The sequence below is a fragment of the Lepisosteus oculatus genome, chromosome 5 (genome assembly GCF_040954835.1).
Source record: "Lepisosteus oculatus isolate fLepOcu1 chromosome 5, fLepOcu1.hap2, whole genome shotgun sequence".
Lineage (NCBI taxonomy): Eukaryota > Metazoa > Chordata > Actinopteri > Semionotiformes > Lepisosteidae > Lepisosteus > Lepisosteus oculatus.
In genome coordinates this window covers 19,141,445-19,160,090 of record NC_090700.1, presented here as the reverse complement: position 1 = coordinate 19,160,090, position 18,646 = coordinate 19,141,445, and the positions used below count along the sequence as shown (strand labels likewise).

Sequence of the window (18,646 nt, the reverse complement as noted above, 5' to 3'; positions counted from 1 at the left end):
TTAATGACCACAGAGAGTCAGGACCTCGGTTTTATGTCTCATCCGAAGGACAGAGCCTGTTTACAGTGTAGTGTCCCCGTCACTATACTGGGGCATTAAGACCCACATGGACCACAGGGTGAGCGCCCCCTGCTGGCCCCACTAACACCTCTTCCAGCAGCAACCTTAGTTTTTACCAGGAGGTCTCCCATCCAGGTACTGACCAGGCTCACACCTGCTTAGCTTCAGTAGGTTGCCAGTTGTGAATTGCAGAGTTGTTTTTTTCTCACAGGTACAAATTTAACCCATGAAATGATTTTTAATACCGTGGTTATAATTTTAAGGCTTCCAACACATATCCTGTGTGCATACAGAGATAAATGCTTTCTCATAGCCATTGATTCCTTGTAATGGTGGTCTTTTGTGCTGCTGTGAGTTTGAAATACTTGTCCTACAACTTGCAGATCCATGGTGTTCAATCTATTACTCAGATGTGCCCATTATGATGACTGGACTGAGTCCAATTTTCCTTGTAGCCTGTTTATCAATACCTTGGTAAAGAGAACACAGACAATTAGAAACAAGTCTATTGGCCTGTAATACCTGAGGTATTTATACATCTGCTTTGAAATGCAGAAACATTCTGCAAATGTTCAAACATCTATATTAATGAATATGCTATCATCTCCTGGTGCTCTCCTAATTTTTCCATGTCTGGAATTTTAACCGTTCTACCTTTTGTTTGCTAGTTCACTACTGTTGGTGTAGATTTTTATGGAAGTTGTTTGTCCTTCAAAATCAACAGTCAAGTGTCAGAAAGTCAAAGACATTTAAACATCAGCATGTGTTGCCTGTGATAAGATATGGATGTGCAATCTGGAACCTGAATATAAAAATTAAGTCCTAGAGAAGTAAGTCAAGACATATGCTTGCAATAAGTAGAGAGGAAGAGAGATGAACAGGTTTGGGTCACAGAAGTTTATGATGTTACGTTAAGAGTAAATCTACAGTAAATTGTGAATATACAGTACATGACATAGATCAAGAAGGTTCATGGCCAAACAATAAATTAATTTTTGGTTTAAAAGACTGGAAAAAACCTCAAAAAAGACCATTGAGAAAATGATGAGATGGAGTTTGCAGAAGCAACTGAAGACAGAAGTTTATGGTAGTTAATAGAAGTATCTTCAGACAGGAAACTGATTATAGGCTGAAGAACATAGTAATACATACACCTTTTGGTACAATACTATACCTCCAGAGATGCTGGTTGTTGCTGAAGTGGTGGCAGTGGTTTCTAATAATACAGTGGTTGTGGCTGTTGTGGTGGTTTGGGAAGGGGCTGTTGAAGATGGAGGCATAGTGGTAGGTAAATCTGGTGAATGAAACAGAAACAAAAACAAACAAGCAAACAAACAAAAAAACTTATCAAGATGAAAATGAAAAAAAAAATAGGCAAACAAGTCAAACTGTCAAAAGCAAGAAAATATATAAACATTTCACTAACAAAAATGGGAGCGTGCAAAGCATTCAGCATTCACAAATGTATACATACAGTACATATAAAGACACAACATACAAGTGATATTCTGTATTTATTTTCCTGCTGCCCTTACTGGAAAATCTCTAAAACAAAATTCCAAGCTGAATGGCAAGACGAGCGAGACTATAACTTGAAAAGTAAAAGAAAAATGTAGAAAGAATGTGGAGATAAAACCATTGGGATATGAATGTCTTGGTTTAAATGAATGACCTTGTAAACATTGAATGTATATTAATGACCCTATTGTTCAATTTCTTTCTAGGATGGAGGATACTGCTCTGAAGCTAATGGTGCCAGAGATTGAAGATCTTTTGTTTGCTTAAACATCTGAGTTAGAATGTTAACAAGCGCACATGTTAGGCAATAAATCACCAAAGTGAGGCTGTTTTATGCTTCTTCTCCTCCTTCTTATCTTCTGGAAGTTTTACTTCTGTCATAGTTTTATATAACCGTGCTCTTAATTCTGAAGTTGTATCTTTAACAACTTCAACTTTCATTTTATTTCACACATGTGAGAACAAAATGAATGGATACAGAAATATACTGATATTAATACCATGTGCATACCATTACCATTAATACCATGTGCATGAAAGTATTGTTGAAAATTGATTTAATGTAAAACCAAGATTATTTTTGCCTGTGTTGTGTTTTATAAAACAACCACTTTTATAAAACAACCATGTCAACCATTTTGACTTTACATTCTCCAATAACACATATCAATGACAAAAGTAACCAAAATATGCAGGTATTCTGATGTTTGCATCTATTTGTTATATTTGACACATACAGTCCTGTATTTATATTTTGGGCTTATATATTTATATGATGGGCTTATGTTTTAAAAGATGCTTTTACTGCAAAAATATCCTAACAAATGAATACATTAAGCACGTGTCACTTACCTGCTGAGCTAATTGACTTGTTGAAAATTTGTTGATTTTTATAGATACAGTACGACACATTTCTAACTTAAAAGCCTATCAGAATTTACAGGAATTTTAGTTCAATGTTCTATTATTTTTTAATATCTGTTTCTATTATATACCGTATAAAGGGTTCTGTAAGATATTTGGGCATGTGGAAGGAAGTCAAAGTGAAAACAATTGTTTTTAGCAATGTGGAATTTCCTTCTACGATTTCCATTTTTATAGCTATGATATTTTGTAATGTGTTCATTATTTTTCATGTTGACACAGTTTTTGTTAGTGATTTAAAGACATGTCTAAACATTTAAATCACCTCTAGCCTTTATCGATCCAATGCTAAATGAAGGTCTCCACAAGCGTCTTGTTAGCATTAATTTCACCTTTTTATCTTACAGGAGGTTATCTTCTTGGTTGTTTTTGGCCTCTTGGGATCCTGCTACCAACAATGATCTGTCCTTCCTGTTGTGTGTTTGACCCACTGACATTTCAGTCTCTTCACTGTTATAACAATGCCATACACTTTTGTTTGTGCTCCAATCCATTTATTTTCTCTTCTGACTCTCCTTGTTATCCTACATGTGTATCTTTCCATGTGTCTCTAGGTGCTCTGTGGTCTCTCTGTTGTTTTTGCTGGTGTTTATGTTTAACATCCATATGTTAACACAAGCAACAGTAGCCAAAAACCTTGTTATATAGGTATAGGCAGATTACCCTTTAGAATCATACTTGATATTCCAAAATCATTGCAGATGCTATATGTTCTTTAAGCTGATTTTAGTTCTTCCAATGCACAAAGCTGTTGATGTCTTGTACTGTAGCTTAACAGTATTTGCTTTAGTTTCCTTAAGTAAACTGTATCTGTAAGGTGTGAACATTTAAATTAATTCTCAGTTCTGCTTGGATGCTAGGTTCATATATCTCTTAAAATTGTAATTGCAGTTCCTTTGGGTTTAGTACAAATTTAATTATGCAGTCAGAGAATCATGGACTATATAAGAAGGTTCCATTAATCTTCTTTTTTTCCGTCCCGATTCAGTATCTTAGAAACTGCTTGAAATGTGGCTGTGCAGAACTTTGGGGATATTGATTCTCCCTGCAGACACCTTTCTTGAATTTTATGATGAATATATTTATATATACAGGTATATACATTTGTGTATATCCATGCAGGTAAGCCAGTATGTTCTTTTTAAATTTATATTCCAATGTGTCGTCTGACATCACAGAATTGTGTTTTATGTTTTGTTTTTGTTTTTTTAAAGAGTCTACAGTGCCTTGCGAAAGTATTCGGCCCCCTTGAACTTTTCAACCTTTTGCCACATTTCAGGCTTCAAACATAAAGATATAAATTTTTTATTTTATGTGAAGAATCACCAACAAGTGGGACACGATTGTGAAGTGGAACGAAATCTATTGGATTTTTGAAACTTTTTTAACTAATAAAAAAATGAAAAGTGGGGCGTGCAAAATTATTCGGCCCCTTTACTTTCAGTGCAGCAAACTCACTCCAGAAGTTCAGTGAGGATCTCTGAATGATCCAATGTTGTCCTAAATGACTGATGGTGATAAATAGAATCCACCTGTGTGTAATCAAGTCTCTGTATAAATGCACCTGCTCTGTGATAGTCTCAAGGTTCTGTTGAAAGCGCAGAGAGCATCATGAAGACCAAGGAACACACCAGGCAGGTCCGTAATACTGTTGTGGAGAGGTTTAAAGCTGGATTTGGATACAAAAAGATTTCCCAAGCTTCAAACATCCCAAGGAGCACTGTGCAAGCGATCATCTTGAAATGGAAGGAGTATCAGACCACTGCAAATCTACCAAGACCTGGCCGTCCCTCTAAACTTTCAGCTCAGACAAGGAGAAGACTGATCAGAGATGCAGCCAAGAGGCCCATGATCACTCTGGATGAACTGCAGAGAACTACAGCTGAGGTGGGAGAGTCTGTCCATAGGACAACAATCAGTCTTACACTGCACAAATCTGGCCTTTATGGAAGAGTGGCAAGAAGAAAGCCATTTCTCAAAGATATCCATAAAAAGTCTCGTCTAAAGTTTGCCACAAGCCACCTGGGAGACACCCCAAACATGTGGAAGAAGGTGCTCTGGTCAGATGAAACCAAAATCGAACTTTTTGGCCACAATGCAAAACGATATGTTTGGCGTAAAAGCAACACAGCTCATCACCCTCAACACACCATCCCCACTGTCAAACATGGTGGTGGCAGCATCATGGTTTGGGCCTGCTTTTCTTCAGCAGGGACAGGGAAGATGGTTAAAATTGAGGGGAAGATGGATGCAGCCAAATACAGGACCATTCTGGATGAAAACCTGTTGGAGTCTGCAAAAGACCTGAAACTGGGACGGAGATTTATCTTCCAACAAGACAATGATCCCAAACATACAGCAAAATCTACAAAGGAATGGTTCACAAATAAACGTATCCAGGTGTTTGAATGGCCAAGTCAAAGTCCAGACCTGAATCCAATCGAGAATCTGTGGAAAGAGCTGAAAACTGCTGTTCACAAACGCTCTCCATCCAACCTCACTGAGCTCGAGCTGTTTTGCAAGGAAGAATGGGCAAGAATTTCAGTCTCTCGATGTGCAAAACTGATAGAGACATACCCCAAGCGACTTGCAGCTGTAATCGCAGCAAAAGGTGGCTCTACAAAGTATTAACGCAAGGGGGCCGAATAATTTTGCACGCCCCACTTTTCATTTTTTTATTAGTTAAAAAAGTTTCAAAAATCCAATAGATTTCGTTCCACTTCACAATCGTGTCCCACTTGTTGGTGATTCTTCACATAAAATAAAAAATTTATATCTTTATGTTTGAAGCCTGAAATGTGGCAAAAGGTTGAAAAGTTCAAGGGGGCCGAATACTTTCGCAAGGCACTATATTTAAAAGAGAACATGAAGTGTCTCTTTCACAGCATGTAGTTTTTAACTTGGTAATGTGAACCAAAAAAACTCTACATTTCCTGATGTGCCACACATTTAAAGAATACAGTGAAGTAATATTTTTACTGTACAGTATAATATTAGCATTGTTCTTGCAGACTGTCTTCATTATGATGCCATTACTTACACCACTGTTTTGCAAGTGATCATAAAAGTTATATTAAAACATTTTGAGTGGTGCATACTGTACCTCAATGGCAAATTGCAATATGAACAATTTAAATAGGGTATTGATCTAAATATAGTATCTGAATATAGTATAGTGACGAATATCAGCTACAATGTACATGGCAAAGTCTCTCAAATCACTACACAAAACATTTATTTTAATCTGGCGTCTTTTCCTACAAAATACAATATTTCTTAAAGCCATGATGTATAATATATTAAAATCTAAAATAAAATGATATTTTTTCTATTAAGTATTAATACACAATTATATTGCATGCTGTATTAATTACAAAAAACAATAATTATGTTTGTGTTATACAGGATTGTGACATACAGTATATAATTTGGAGTTAAGGTAGCAGGGAGACAACAACATTCTGTCTCATTTTTTGAAAAAAATAAACCGCCCATGATGCGGTGCTTCATGTGAAACCTTGGTGCCTACAGTGTATACTAACTAACAGCCCCTGCATTCTAGATAGCTGCGTCTGTATCTGAATTGAAGAGATATACACTGTATATACACGTTAGAAAATAAGCATGCAATATGAATTTTCCAATAGCACATGTAGATTCTTAGGATTTTACAACATCCAATCTACTTTGTCAATAGAAAACTCTCCATGTCATACTGCATCAGAGGGCTGGTGGGCTTGCATTCCCATTCAAACAGGGGTAACTTGACTAACTGGGAACGAATTAATCAATACTTGTGAGTTCTCCAGTAGAAGCTGGAATCTGTTGCAGAGAAAAAAAATGTCTGGTCTTCCCTAATCAACAAGCGGCATCTAGGGACCTCACTAGAACAAGCAGATTGAAAACAGATGAATGGAATACAACAGTTTATACTGTATACTGTATTTTATACAATACAGTATATATTGTACTGTAGTAAGGAGTGAAAAAGTGATTGTGGTATTCTCTACTGTATGGAATCACTTTGAAGAATTTAAATAAGAGCCATATAACATATTCCATCTTCTTACATCCAAATTCCAAAGGAGAATATGTTAATTACTTTATGTGCATAATATTCAATATCATTCAATAAAACATGAATCCTGGGTAATACTGTTAGAAACAATAAGTGAAATAATCCTACTTCAAAGGCTTATATGACTAAAAATTCAGATTTATAGCTCACATAATATTTGAGAAATTCATACTGAGTGACATAAAAATAACACAAATCCCTTTTCATAATAATAAAGTGCCCTTTTCTTAATGATAAAACTACATGTAGGGACATATTGAAGGGAGTCAAAAATGCACAGTACCATCATAAAAGTTTTCCAGGAAAAAACTAAAATATCACACACTCTGCCTAAAATAAATGACAATCTTTGATTCAATAGTACTAAAATTAATAAAACAAATACATTTTTGAGGAAAAGGATAACAATGGAGATAGATATTTGTAGCACTTGTAAGAGATGGTGAACATGAAACAACGTAAGAAATTGAATGCAAGAAAATTATAAATTGAAAGGGGTGATTCAGCAAATAATATCTCTTTGAAGAAAACTAGCACAGTTTTCTTGTTCAATCACCCTTTGAAATCTTAAAATCTGGTGCATATATTACATGCTACTCTGACATAGTCTAGCACATAATATAATAGCCCACAGAGGTGATAATGAAGTTGAAAAGCTTAATTAAAATGAGATATTTTCACATAGTGAAACATAAAACAGTAGGGGAAAATTAGTTTAAACACTACTATTGTAACAACACTTGACAGAATTAAAGTCAGTAGGATACCATTATGTTTCTTCTATGCACAATCACAGCACATATTCTGAAACTGAAGGAGCTCCAGGTACGGTTCAACAACAAAATGTCACAGCAAAATAAATTATGTCCAAAATGCAGCTTTCTTTCCTTCATAGATCATGTTTAAAGCACTCTGCTGAAAATAAACAAATTCTAAAAGTTAACTTATATTTACGTTTAATTAAAATCCTTCTTAAACAATATTTGGGTGGAAAGGAACAAGTAAAGGTTTATTTCTTTCTGCAAAGAGAAGAAAGGAAACACAATGTTTTTTCTGTGGAGCCTTCTTCAGGTGTCTGCTTTCGCAGCTACTGTACCTACTTGAAATATTTGGGTGCTTCTTTAATGTCGAAAGGAGCCCAAATCATTAATGAATAAAATGAGCAGGTTGTGCATTTTCAATGACACTAATGAATTCCAGCAGTGTACTCCTTTTCTGTGGCACCTAATTACCTTTGCACTGCAAAGTTGTCAGATTTATAACATCAGCATCATTTAATGCTTTTGTGTTACTGTTGTTGCTACACGAAGGCTGACATTTCAGAACACCAGGAGAAGCTGCTTGGGTTTTAAGAACATTGAATGGAAGTGCTAATTAAATTTCTTTTGGCCTTCTGAAAATACAAATGGCAAGACATTTTCTTTTTCAAAATGAAAAGGCTGGATGCTAACAGTTTCCAAAGAACTGCAGCAGTCATCAAGTCTGGAGGCATTCTCACACCTGCAGAGTTAAAGAGTTGTATTCGTGATTTTTAATCTGGTCACTCCCCTCACAGTCCTGTAAACAGGAACAATTATTTGTTCTCTGTGCTTAAAAAAGCAGCTTGCTCCATTTCTTAAATTGCAATGAAAGCCTTAATTTTTCTTTTCACTTACAAAACAACAACCTTTCTCAGCGTGACCACACTTTTTGTCACGCTGAATTAGAACATAGAATATAATAACATAAGAAAGGTTACAAATGTAATTGCTAATTAAATTTATTTGGGCTCTTTTGAAGAAAAAAAGGTTTTCCTTTTTTTTTCAAAATGAAAAGGCTGTGTGCTTAATTCTCTTCAATCAGTCATCAAAGCAACCTCAGAAAGGGAATTAACTGAATCTGAGGTTGAAATTCCCTATTGTTTATTGGCATCGATTACATGGATATTTTATTGGCTTTTTACTTGAGACGACTTCCTAAGCTTTGAAGTTTCAATCATGACTACAAAAAAAGAGAAATTTCAACAAGAAAAAAGTGAGACATTAAGTATTTGACAGTGGTCACTGTTATATTTCTTGGTAACATTAAGTGTTATTTTTGTAATAAACTAATTAATTCTGCTTACTGTAACACTACTACAAACCCTAGATGTTGATGTGCATGTTGAGACATACAGTACAACATTGGCATAAATAGCACACTTTTCAGACAAACCAAATTCCAATACCTTTTGAAATTTTGAAAACAAGAGTAGATCTACATCAGTGCTTTTTCTCAACAATCCCTCCTGTACCATTGCAAACCTGAACCAATAAAAATATGAATCTGCAAATACTGTATAGGTTTTTCACTCTTGGCAACTGGACCAAGACCATCTAACTACAGACATGGTGAAACATTTCTAAACAAAGTGGGCATGAGTCAGCCTGAGACAAGAACTACTGTACATACAAATTAATTTAAACTAGAATGGAAGTGGGGAAAAATGTAAGGGAGACATTTTTCTGAATGAAGAATGAAGAAGAGAAATGCAGGGACAAATCAAATGTCAAAGGACAACATAATTAAATGCTTACACCTAAATGTCAGGACTATTATGAATGAACTAGAAGAAATAGAACTGGTATGTAATTATAATGTAATTGGAAATAACAAAAAAATGACAAACATAAATGGTGACTGCAGCATTAGTGGATACACAGAATTATAAAGAGAAATGGAAGATACAGGAAATAAATCTGGATGATTGAAAAGTTTCAAAATCTATATGGTCAGAAAAGACTGTTAGAAGAAGGTTTGGGCCACAACAATAATTTAAAATGCAATTTATTGTAGTTTATCAATTATAATGATGTTTTAGGAAAATATGAGTAAAAGAAGAACTGCTTATTATGGGAGATTTCAATTTACATAAATATTGGGAAAAGACACCAGGTTCTGTATGTACAGTATGTGATGTCAGCAACTGAAACCACAATGACAGACATGGCTATTGATTGTTTCCTTACTCAGTTTTCATAGTACCTTCCCAAATTTGAATTATTAATCTAGTCTTTTCAAACCATTACAATTAAGTAAAAACAACTGAGGTGAACCATGAGGAAAATATTAGATTAATATACAGTCGTTTGATAAGAACCATACTTACTGTACCATTTAAAACATGAAAAAAACTACAGTAGTAGAAATGCAAAAAACAAACAAACAAACACAAGTGATAACAAGTTTTTTCCAGTGCAAAAGATGGGTAATTATTGAAAAAAGCATCTCAGGGATAAAAATTAGAAGATTTTATCAGACTAGCTGATGCATTAAATTAATATTTCACTCAGGTATTCACCAAGGAAGAAACTGACATTCTAGATAGAATACCTTTAGCATAATAAGACAGTTGTATTACAAATACTAGAAACACTAAAAGTAATCTCCAGGGCCAGAAAGCATTCCATCAGTTGTATAAAGATAAAGTCCAATGATTGGAAAGTAGATAATGTAGCACCCATTTATAAAAAAAAAAAGAAAAACTCAACCAAGCAAATAAAAAGCCAATAAGGTTTACTTATACTACATGTAAGGGAGTAGAAATAATAATTAGACCTAAAAATGGGAATTATCAGTATGGCAATAAGATTCTAGGGAATAGTCAACATGGATTGATAGGTCTTGATAAGCTAACCTGTTAATAAACTAGTCAAGTTCACAGATGTTATTGAACGTGGAGGATCAACAAACTAATGGGAATTTAAAAAAGTAAAATTCAAGACTGGGTAAGCATGTCATAGATTCCTTTAAATATAGTTTAGTGTAGATTGTGAAAATCAAACAAAACATAAGACAGCAGGTGCTTATGTTGGCAGATTTTTTGTGGGGAAGAAATAAAAGGGCAAACATATGCTGGGATATACATAGTTAAACAGAGAATTTAAGTGAAGAGATGTGCTGAAATACAGTAATAAGAATTTTAGAGTATTGTGCAAAACTTTTGGTAACCACATTGACTAAAGATATTTCTTCTCTGGAATCAGTGCAGAGTACAACAAGATAATGTACTGTATGTTCTTAGGCTTAAAGGAATTGTCCTACGCAGGGAGGATATTTCTTAAGAACTGTACTCAACTTCTGAGGAATTGCAGAATCAATAGTGAAATATGAATCAGAGGACAAAAATGTAAACTAAGGGAAGTGCATTTACATCTGAGAACAGCAGGTACCTTTTTAAATATAACTTACATGACATTAATCACCCAGACATATTATCAAAGCTGACACCCTGTCTTCTTCCATGAAATGGCTGGATGAGATCCTTGGTTCAATTAGTGACTAATAACCAATAAATGGTCTCCTCACATTTCTAATGTTTCTTATGTTCTTAAGAGAGTAAGTCGTTAATAAAGACAGCACCCTGCAGCCCTTTCAACAAAAAGTGTTGAGAGAATATTGGTATTGAAAAGGCACACACTGTGCTCTCACATTACAGGACCATTTGCAACTTGTGATTTTATAGATGAGTCTGGAGGTTGGTTTAACTCAATGTGACTATTTATCATTCTTTATGGTCTCAGATATATGCTTTATCATGTATCTTCAGAGTCTTAATGTGTGCTTTCCACGGATACATTTAATAAATTAGAATTAAAATTGAAAATGGTGATAAATTGCAGGCTACCAACTTCAGATGACATTTATTGCTTTCTGCACTTGTGTCATTAGCAAATTAGGTTCATAGGAGAGCCACGCTCAGTCAATAAGATGATCCTGAATCTTTAGCTCTTGATGAATATCAGTTCACGGCAGCCAAATGTATTTCACAAGAATTTCTGTCAAAGCTAATGAGGCTCTTTTTCATTCTATAACATGAATTTACACCAGTCAGTTCAAAGTCTGCTTGAATGTCTTCTATAAATATGTTAGTCACCTTTTAGCCGTAATTCTATGCAGAATTTTGGCATTGCAAAAATGTTTTGAAAATGATCTGTATTAAAGTGTTTTCTTTTTTGTCAGGCTAGACTAAAGAAATCTAGTAATGCAGCTGTCTGTGTGAAAAAAAAAAACTATGAGTACTGTACATAGGAGGAATTTTATTGGTTAATCCCCTTGTCAACAAACTATCCTTTTTTTGTACAGTATGTTCAAAAATAGTAACCCGACTCTATCATCATTCTAAAAGTGTATAAATTTAACTACAAGGTGTTCTAGGTTTCTAGGTGTACATTATTTGTATTTTTATGAAATTACTAACTTTGAGTTTGCCATTTTTATGCTTTGGCCTGCTTTTATGGACTTTTAGATAAGATAGGAGAATTTCAATTTCATAAACTGCAGAAATTACACACATTACAGCTGCAAAACTTACACTAGTATTGGCTGTTTGATTAAAGAGCCAATACTAGTATTGTGATAATACTAGTTTTTTTTGTAATAATACTAGTTTTATTGTGATCCTTCCCAATTAATTATAAAATGATCAGGTTTTTGAATGAGGACTTTATGTCTGTTTCTGTGGTAGTTATCTTGGGATGAGGTCTGTTTAATTGATTCCCTTAGCCCGATGGCTTTCAATAAATGACTTTTATGAGAAGCAAAGCAGCATCTCTTGTGAGGAGCTGAATGTCCTTGAAGTTTACTAACAATTATTATACTAACAATTTTACTAATAATTATTATGGAAATGTTGACCTTATATTTATCAAAGCATGTCTTTATTCATAAAATATACCTGGTCTTGGGTGCAGTGTGTGTCCCTTTTTCATCATGATATTGCTCAGTTCAGAGCACACAAATTAGTAAAATGAAGCAATCTACGGTATCACACCCACTAATGAACATAACCTACATGAAAATTATTAATGCAAGTCATTTTATCTTTGTTAAAAGAACTAATTCCAAATAGAAATTTCTGAAATGAAAGTTTAGGGTGCAGCTTCAACACTGAGTCCTGTACTCCTAAGCATGTGTATTTGTATCTATTCTTAAGCCATAATTCCATTACAAATCAGTCTAATCTTTGGCAAACACCAGTTTGTAAGTCAGTCACTTGGAAAAAAACAAACAAGTGAAAAAACATCGCCACATGCCAGCTTGTTTGTTCCTTAAACATTTTATCTGCACCCATTTCAGATATTCAGTAGCAACCTTCTTAGGTTTATTGGCTCTGACATATGCTATCTCCAGCTCTTGTGGAATCCTTCACAATCTGTTTTCTCTGACATTTAGTCTCTTTCTGTTAATGCCTTCCTGCCGTTCATGGATTAACTTCTCTTTTTGCTCGGTGTGCTCCATATCACAGCACTAAATATTGCATCCTTTGCAATTTTTTGTGCACTTTTCTTCGGAAAAATAAAACACCTGAGGTACTTGCCCATAGAGGCAAAAGATAAGCAAGTTATTGGATGTGTCCAACAGCTTGCAACTGCTGAGAGGCTAAATTATTGCAAGGGTTTTTTTTTTTAATCTGCAGGGATGCATTGGATAAAAATGGCCACAGGTGGAATGCATCATAAAATATAATAATAGGTCTAGAATACAGAATGTTTGGAATTAATAGTAATTAATTAAATTAATTAGTGACAAATAATTACAATTCTTTATTACTGTAACTGGCCTTAATAGATGTACTGTATTAAGGCCTTAATAGAGGTGTTCAAATGCCCATATTACTGTACAACACAGTTTGCTCATTACATTTATTGTAAGTTACTATGAATACAAGCCAAATTAGCAAAAAATAACAAAGAACACCAACCACAATAATGATGACAACATCAACTGAAGAAATAAAGTGAGAGATATGTTCCTGGGCACCAACTGCAAGATGTCACAAATCAGTATGTTGGTACACTTAATGAATGTCAGACATTTGGCACTGAACATGAATAGTCCTGTTAGTGAAGAGTGGTACTGTACTTCTGAGGATTCATTAATGTCCCCATCAATGAAATCAAATGAAACAGTGAAAAATGGAAAACATAAAAATGTTGGCAATGCCCTTGAATGACCCTGCTTACAATGTATTAGTCTATTGGAAAAAAAAATACAAGCAGTATGGTTTAATATTCAAAGAATATGTCACATGCAAACAAATACAAATTACTGAGGCTTTATTATGGGAAGAAAAAAAGTTTTGAATAATGTATTCAAAATCCTCAAATTATTATTATGAGCTTTACTTGACTCTCAAACAACAGAAAAAAAAATGAATTAGTGAAATTACAAATTTATTCAGGACTGAGAAAACAACAGGTGTTTTTTTTTTTAATTAGTGCTTGGTGTAATAAAGACACTGAAACACTGACTTAAAAAATCTTGAACCTAAAAAAAAACTGCAACTGAGACGGTTGGGTTTTACTGAATCCTTAATATTGATAAGCATTCATGGGCAGGAGAACAGGCACCTGTGGGTTTCACAACAGGCTAAAAAAACATGGGTGTCCCACATCAATTCACTTTTATTTGGTGAAACTGTAACACTGTGAGAAAATGTATACGGTAATTTAGTGCTTAATTTGAGTCTTTTACAACAATGGTTTCAAGCATTCCCTCAGAAATCCACAAACATGCAGATAAACCTGGACTTCAAGGTAGGAGAACAGGATGGATTTGATAAAATAGTAAAAAGAAAGTTTCAATAGACAAAAAAGTAATTATTTTTGAAGCAGGAGAGGCACATCTATCTATAGTACCTATTATCATGCTGTCTTACACATACTTGGACTTCAGGAGGTATTTTACCTTATGTTCTAGATGCTGGAAAACAGAAGATGGATGTTGAATGGCCTCTTGTCATTTTCTGACTGCCTTTCAAATATTCGTTTTTTTGCCTCAGTGTGAATACTCACCATACACATACAAATTGTACTCTGCACTGCTCTTCCCAAGGTGGTTGCTGGCTTCACAGCGGTAAGTGCCGTTGTCTGTCTTGTTCAGAGCCATAATGGTCAGTTCCCTACCATCGACAATTATTCGGTCAAGATCAGGCAACTCCCCACCATCTTTTGTCCATAGCACTGGGTCAGGTCTATGGAAAACATAAAAGCAAAGTGAAAATAATTCACTAGCAAGCAAACCCTCCAATCAACTTGGTGCAAATCTAACAGGTCTCATGGTGTGTAAGATAAGTGTGTAAGATGTGCAATATGATGACTTCACTCCCCAGGACGTCCAGTGTAATTGAAGCTTATAATATTGTAGACTTTGAAGTATATTTTGAAACTGTGCAGCTAGAGTTAAAAAAAGAAAAGGTTTACAATTCCAGGAAATCAGGCCATGAAAAATGGAGACAGGGTTTTAGAGAAGTAGAATAGGATAGGATAGCTATGGAATGAGTAGAGAATTGCTGGTCACAGTTTAAAGATATTCTGCTTTAAACACAGGGCAGATTCACCCCAAGAGTCCCAATTGGCTTAAGAAATCTATTTGAATTTAAAAATAATGGGATAAGGTAAAATTAGAGGAATAATGAATTACAAGCACAAGTAAAAAAAAAGATATTTAGAAAAGAGAGACATACATTCATTTTCCAGTATTAGAACAGCAAAAGATGAAGTAAGGAATCTAAACAATAAAACTGGAAAGTTCTAGATGCGAAATGGGTGATATATTAAATTAATTAAAATAAATTAATACTTCACTCTGTGTTTACATTGAAAGAAAAAAACATCATGCCTCTGGAATCAAAAGTTCTGTATTAAACAGCTTTAGCATTAAAAGAGTCAAAAGTTTAACATGTGCTAAAAACACATTAAGATGTCTGCAGGACCTGATGATTTCCTACCGGTTTTACATTCATAAGCCATTAACAAAACTTTTTCTGACAGTCAGTTGATACAGGGGTCCACTGACTGAAAAATTGAAACACTGAGCTTGAAGAAATTACTTACGAAAATAACTTAGGTATTGTAGATCATTTTGATTCAGGGTTACATTCATACATAAGTATATTCAAGGATTTTTTTTTAATATGAAACAAGCTATAGTACCTAGCCAAGTTGTTGAAGCCTATACCCTGAATTATTTGAAGAAATGCCTGGATGTAGTCCACAGATCAATTACTTTTTATTAGTTATTAACTACCAAACAGTCTACATGGACCAATGGCCTCTTCTTTTTGGTAACCTTTCTTATATTCTTATGATACAATCCTCCAGTAATTGCTATTTTAAAGTAATAGCAAAGTTGAATTAGGTTAGGTTAATGCACTAAAATGTTAAGTTATGGTTCAGATAAAATGGTTTTGAATTTAGATGTCAAACATGCTTGTTTTAAAGTGGACAAGTGGATTTAAATGAGTGGTGCTGAAATCCAATCCCAGTGGACATTTTGTCGGTGGTTGCTGTATATGTACTGATTCAACACTTCTCCCAGTGACCTAATTCAGCTGATCAGTAGCTTTGCTGGACCATTTTAAATCCTATCAATAATCGTCATCTGATGAATTAAAGAGACCTAGAAAATCTGTTGGATCTTGTCCTCATGGGCTGGAGTTGTACAGCTAGGGTCTAAGGGGTCTGAAAAGTATCCGTATACTTGGAACAATTTACGGTATCTGTGATCAGGTAAACACATGATATGTTGAATTCAGTAGTTTTGTGCTACTTGTAACAAAATAAAAAAAAACTGTTTTGAATCACTTGGTTAATTTATCAGTGATGTATAAGTGTTTATAATATTTGAAACTAAGTGGTAATATAAGAAACTTCAAGTGGTAACAACAAAATACTGTAGGGTTGTGTTACATGTGTAACATACTCTTTTCATTATTATTTCTATCTTATTTCAAGAAGGCCTGTACTACTATGAATCATATTGAAGTAAAGTAGTTTAATTGAACATTGTGTATACAGTAACATCATGAATGAGGACTTTGGAAAATAGGAACAAGCATACTCCATTTCAGTATGTGAATTTCTAAGATGGGCAAACACTATAATGACATTTGACCTTCACTTTTACATATACCTTTCACTTTTCCATAAGCAGCAAATCTAATACAGGGAGCTTTAGCTTCATCAGTCTTTTTTCCTGGTTAAATTCTATTTCACTATTTAAAAAAAATCATAACAAAATATCACAAATCTGATTCCAATATAGCCTCTAAAACAGAAAATGTTTTAATCTAAAATGTATTCTTTAAAGTACCTTTATTTAGTTTTATATAAACTAAGAACTAAGTATATGCTGTACAATAGTCTACCATTTCCAATAAAGTTTATCACAAAACTTCTGAGTTTAACTGTCTTTTAAGAATTACAGTGAAATTTCATCTAATGTATTCAAGCAAGGTACCAAAGAAAGGTCAAATTGGTTGTTAAATGTCATGGATTACAATTTCCCTATAAAATCCTTTTAAATATTAAGCTGTGATTTTTTTTTAACTTAGGGTTATTACATAGTAACTTTGAATAATGGACATTGATTGGGAATTCTAAAACCCAATTGATTTTAGTTGCATGTTAAAATCTTGGAGAATGCCAGAAAGCAACAAAAATGTACAAACAAAAACATTTTGAAAAGAGAAGTAACGCAATGAAAGGGTTATTCTTACAACAGCATGTGTAAATTTGCCTATAGTTTTGACTGTTCGTACAACTAAGCTCTTGATTATGATTATGGTTGTTGATGAGAAAAAAATATTTTTCAAACTAAAAGTAAACAAACTTGATATCTTATTTACAAATTGTCTTATGTCTATTTATACAAATCATTTATAATTATTTACATCCCTTTACATAATTAGCAAGTTTATTTTAATAGCAAAATAATCACAATGAAAATCGGGAAGATAAGAACATTCCTTACAATGTGATGCTGAGAGCTGTTGTATAAAGGAGAAGGGCTTTCATTACAAATTATTTCTTATTTATGACCTTACACACAATGACAACATTATATATCTTTTTTTATAAGACACAAACATGTAGATATGGAATTAATTCCAAATATAAATATTATATCTAACATGGCTACAATAAGTTGAATTTTACCTTCAAAACTTTCATAAAAACAAAATATCAGCTAAAATAAAAGGTTTCAATGTTTCAGTTTTACATGTTTGTTTTTATTCTGTTAGCCTGTGCAATGTTCTTTTTATAATAAAATGAATTATTATTCTTTATTATGAAAAATGAAAACACAAACTTACACAGGATTTCCTTTGGAAATGCATTCCAGTTTAAAATACTGCCCTTCTTGAGGAAAAACCAGTGGGTGGGTGATTTCCACATAGGGGGCATCTGTAAAGAATAAATGACAAGGCAGTTTGAAACCTATACAGACGATATTGTTGTGAAACAATCTAGCATACCCATGAAGTCTTAATTATCGTATTCTAGATTTAAGACAATTCTACAGATTATGAGGGAACTATTTTTGTGTTTTAGACAAGTTTTTCATTCTACCGATGAGATTCAAGAAACTTCTTGACATGTGAATCTGCAAGACGACCCCAGACCTCTTACTCCCCTTATCCTGGTGTCTAACTGGTACAATGCCAGCAGCCAAATAGCTTCCCACACAAGTTTTCACAAATGGCACCTCAAGCGCATTGAACTCCTATTTGCCATCAGGACCAGCACTTTTAAAGATAAGTGTGACTTACAGTGCACCTCCAGGACCTGAGTGGTTTGCTGTGGTGAGGTGTTCAGGGCAACGTGGTCTACCCTGCAGGTGTAGGCAACTCCGTCATCATTGCGATCCACCTGCAGCTGCAAGGTACTTGTCACCGTAAAGGTCTTTCCACTGGCATTCACTTCCTTTGCACCTTGGGAGTTTCAAATAAAACATACTTAAATAAAACCAACAACACTTACCTTCACAGATGGGCTACACTTTCAGGTCAAAATATTAGGAACCCCTACCGAAGTGTTGGGCTTCTGTGAGCAGCATATATAGTACAGTTTGAAATGGACATGTCTTGTAGTATGGACACCATAATGTTCTAATAATTTGTATCTCAGTTTGCAGTCTCTAGCAAATACTTTCATTTTTGATAAGAGTAATGATATATGCGACTGGAATATACAGTATCTTCCACCTGTTTTCAAAAGGGCAGAGACCTGAGCAGACCTTGTTTTTAACGAGGAAGGTGATGGA

General features: G+C 34.2%; 1 protein-coding gene across 5 annotated transcripts in view; it reads right to left on the bottom strand.

Moving 5' to 3' along the window:
- LOC102695255 (cell adhesion molecule 2) overlaps window positions 1-18,646 on the bottom strand; it is a 698,483-nt gene that overhangs the window by 31,109 nt on the left and 648,728 nt on the right. For 2 of the 5 annotated variants that reach the window (XM_015342014.2, XM_015342017.2), the window contains exons 6-9: window positions 18,153-18,314; window positions 17,697-17,787; window positions 14,395-14,573; window positions 1,235-1,354 (exon numbers count right to left, since the gene is read on the bottom strand). In XM_015342014.2, coding sequence (XP_015197500.1) covers window positions 1,235-1,354; window positions 14,395-14,573; window positions 17,697-17,787; window positions 18,153-18,314 — 552 coding nt within the window. The remainder of the gene's footprint in view (window positions 1-1,234; window positions 1,355-14,394; window positions 14,574-17,696; window positions 17,788-18,152; window positions 18,315-18,646) is intronic. The other 3 variants (XM_015342019.2, XM_015342020.2, XM_015342016.2) reach the window with 2 other exon arrangements.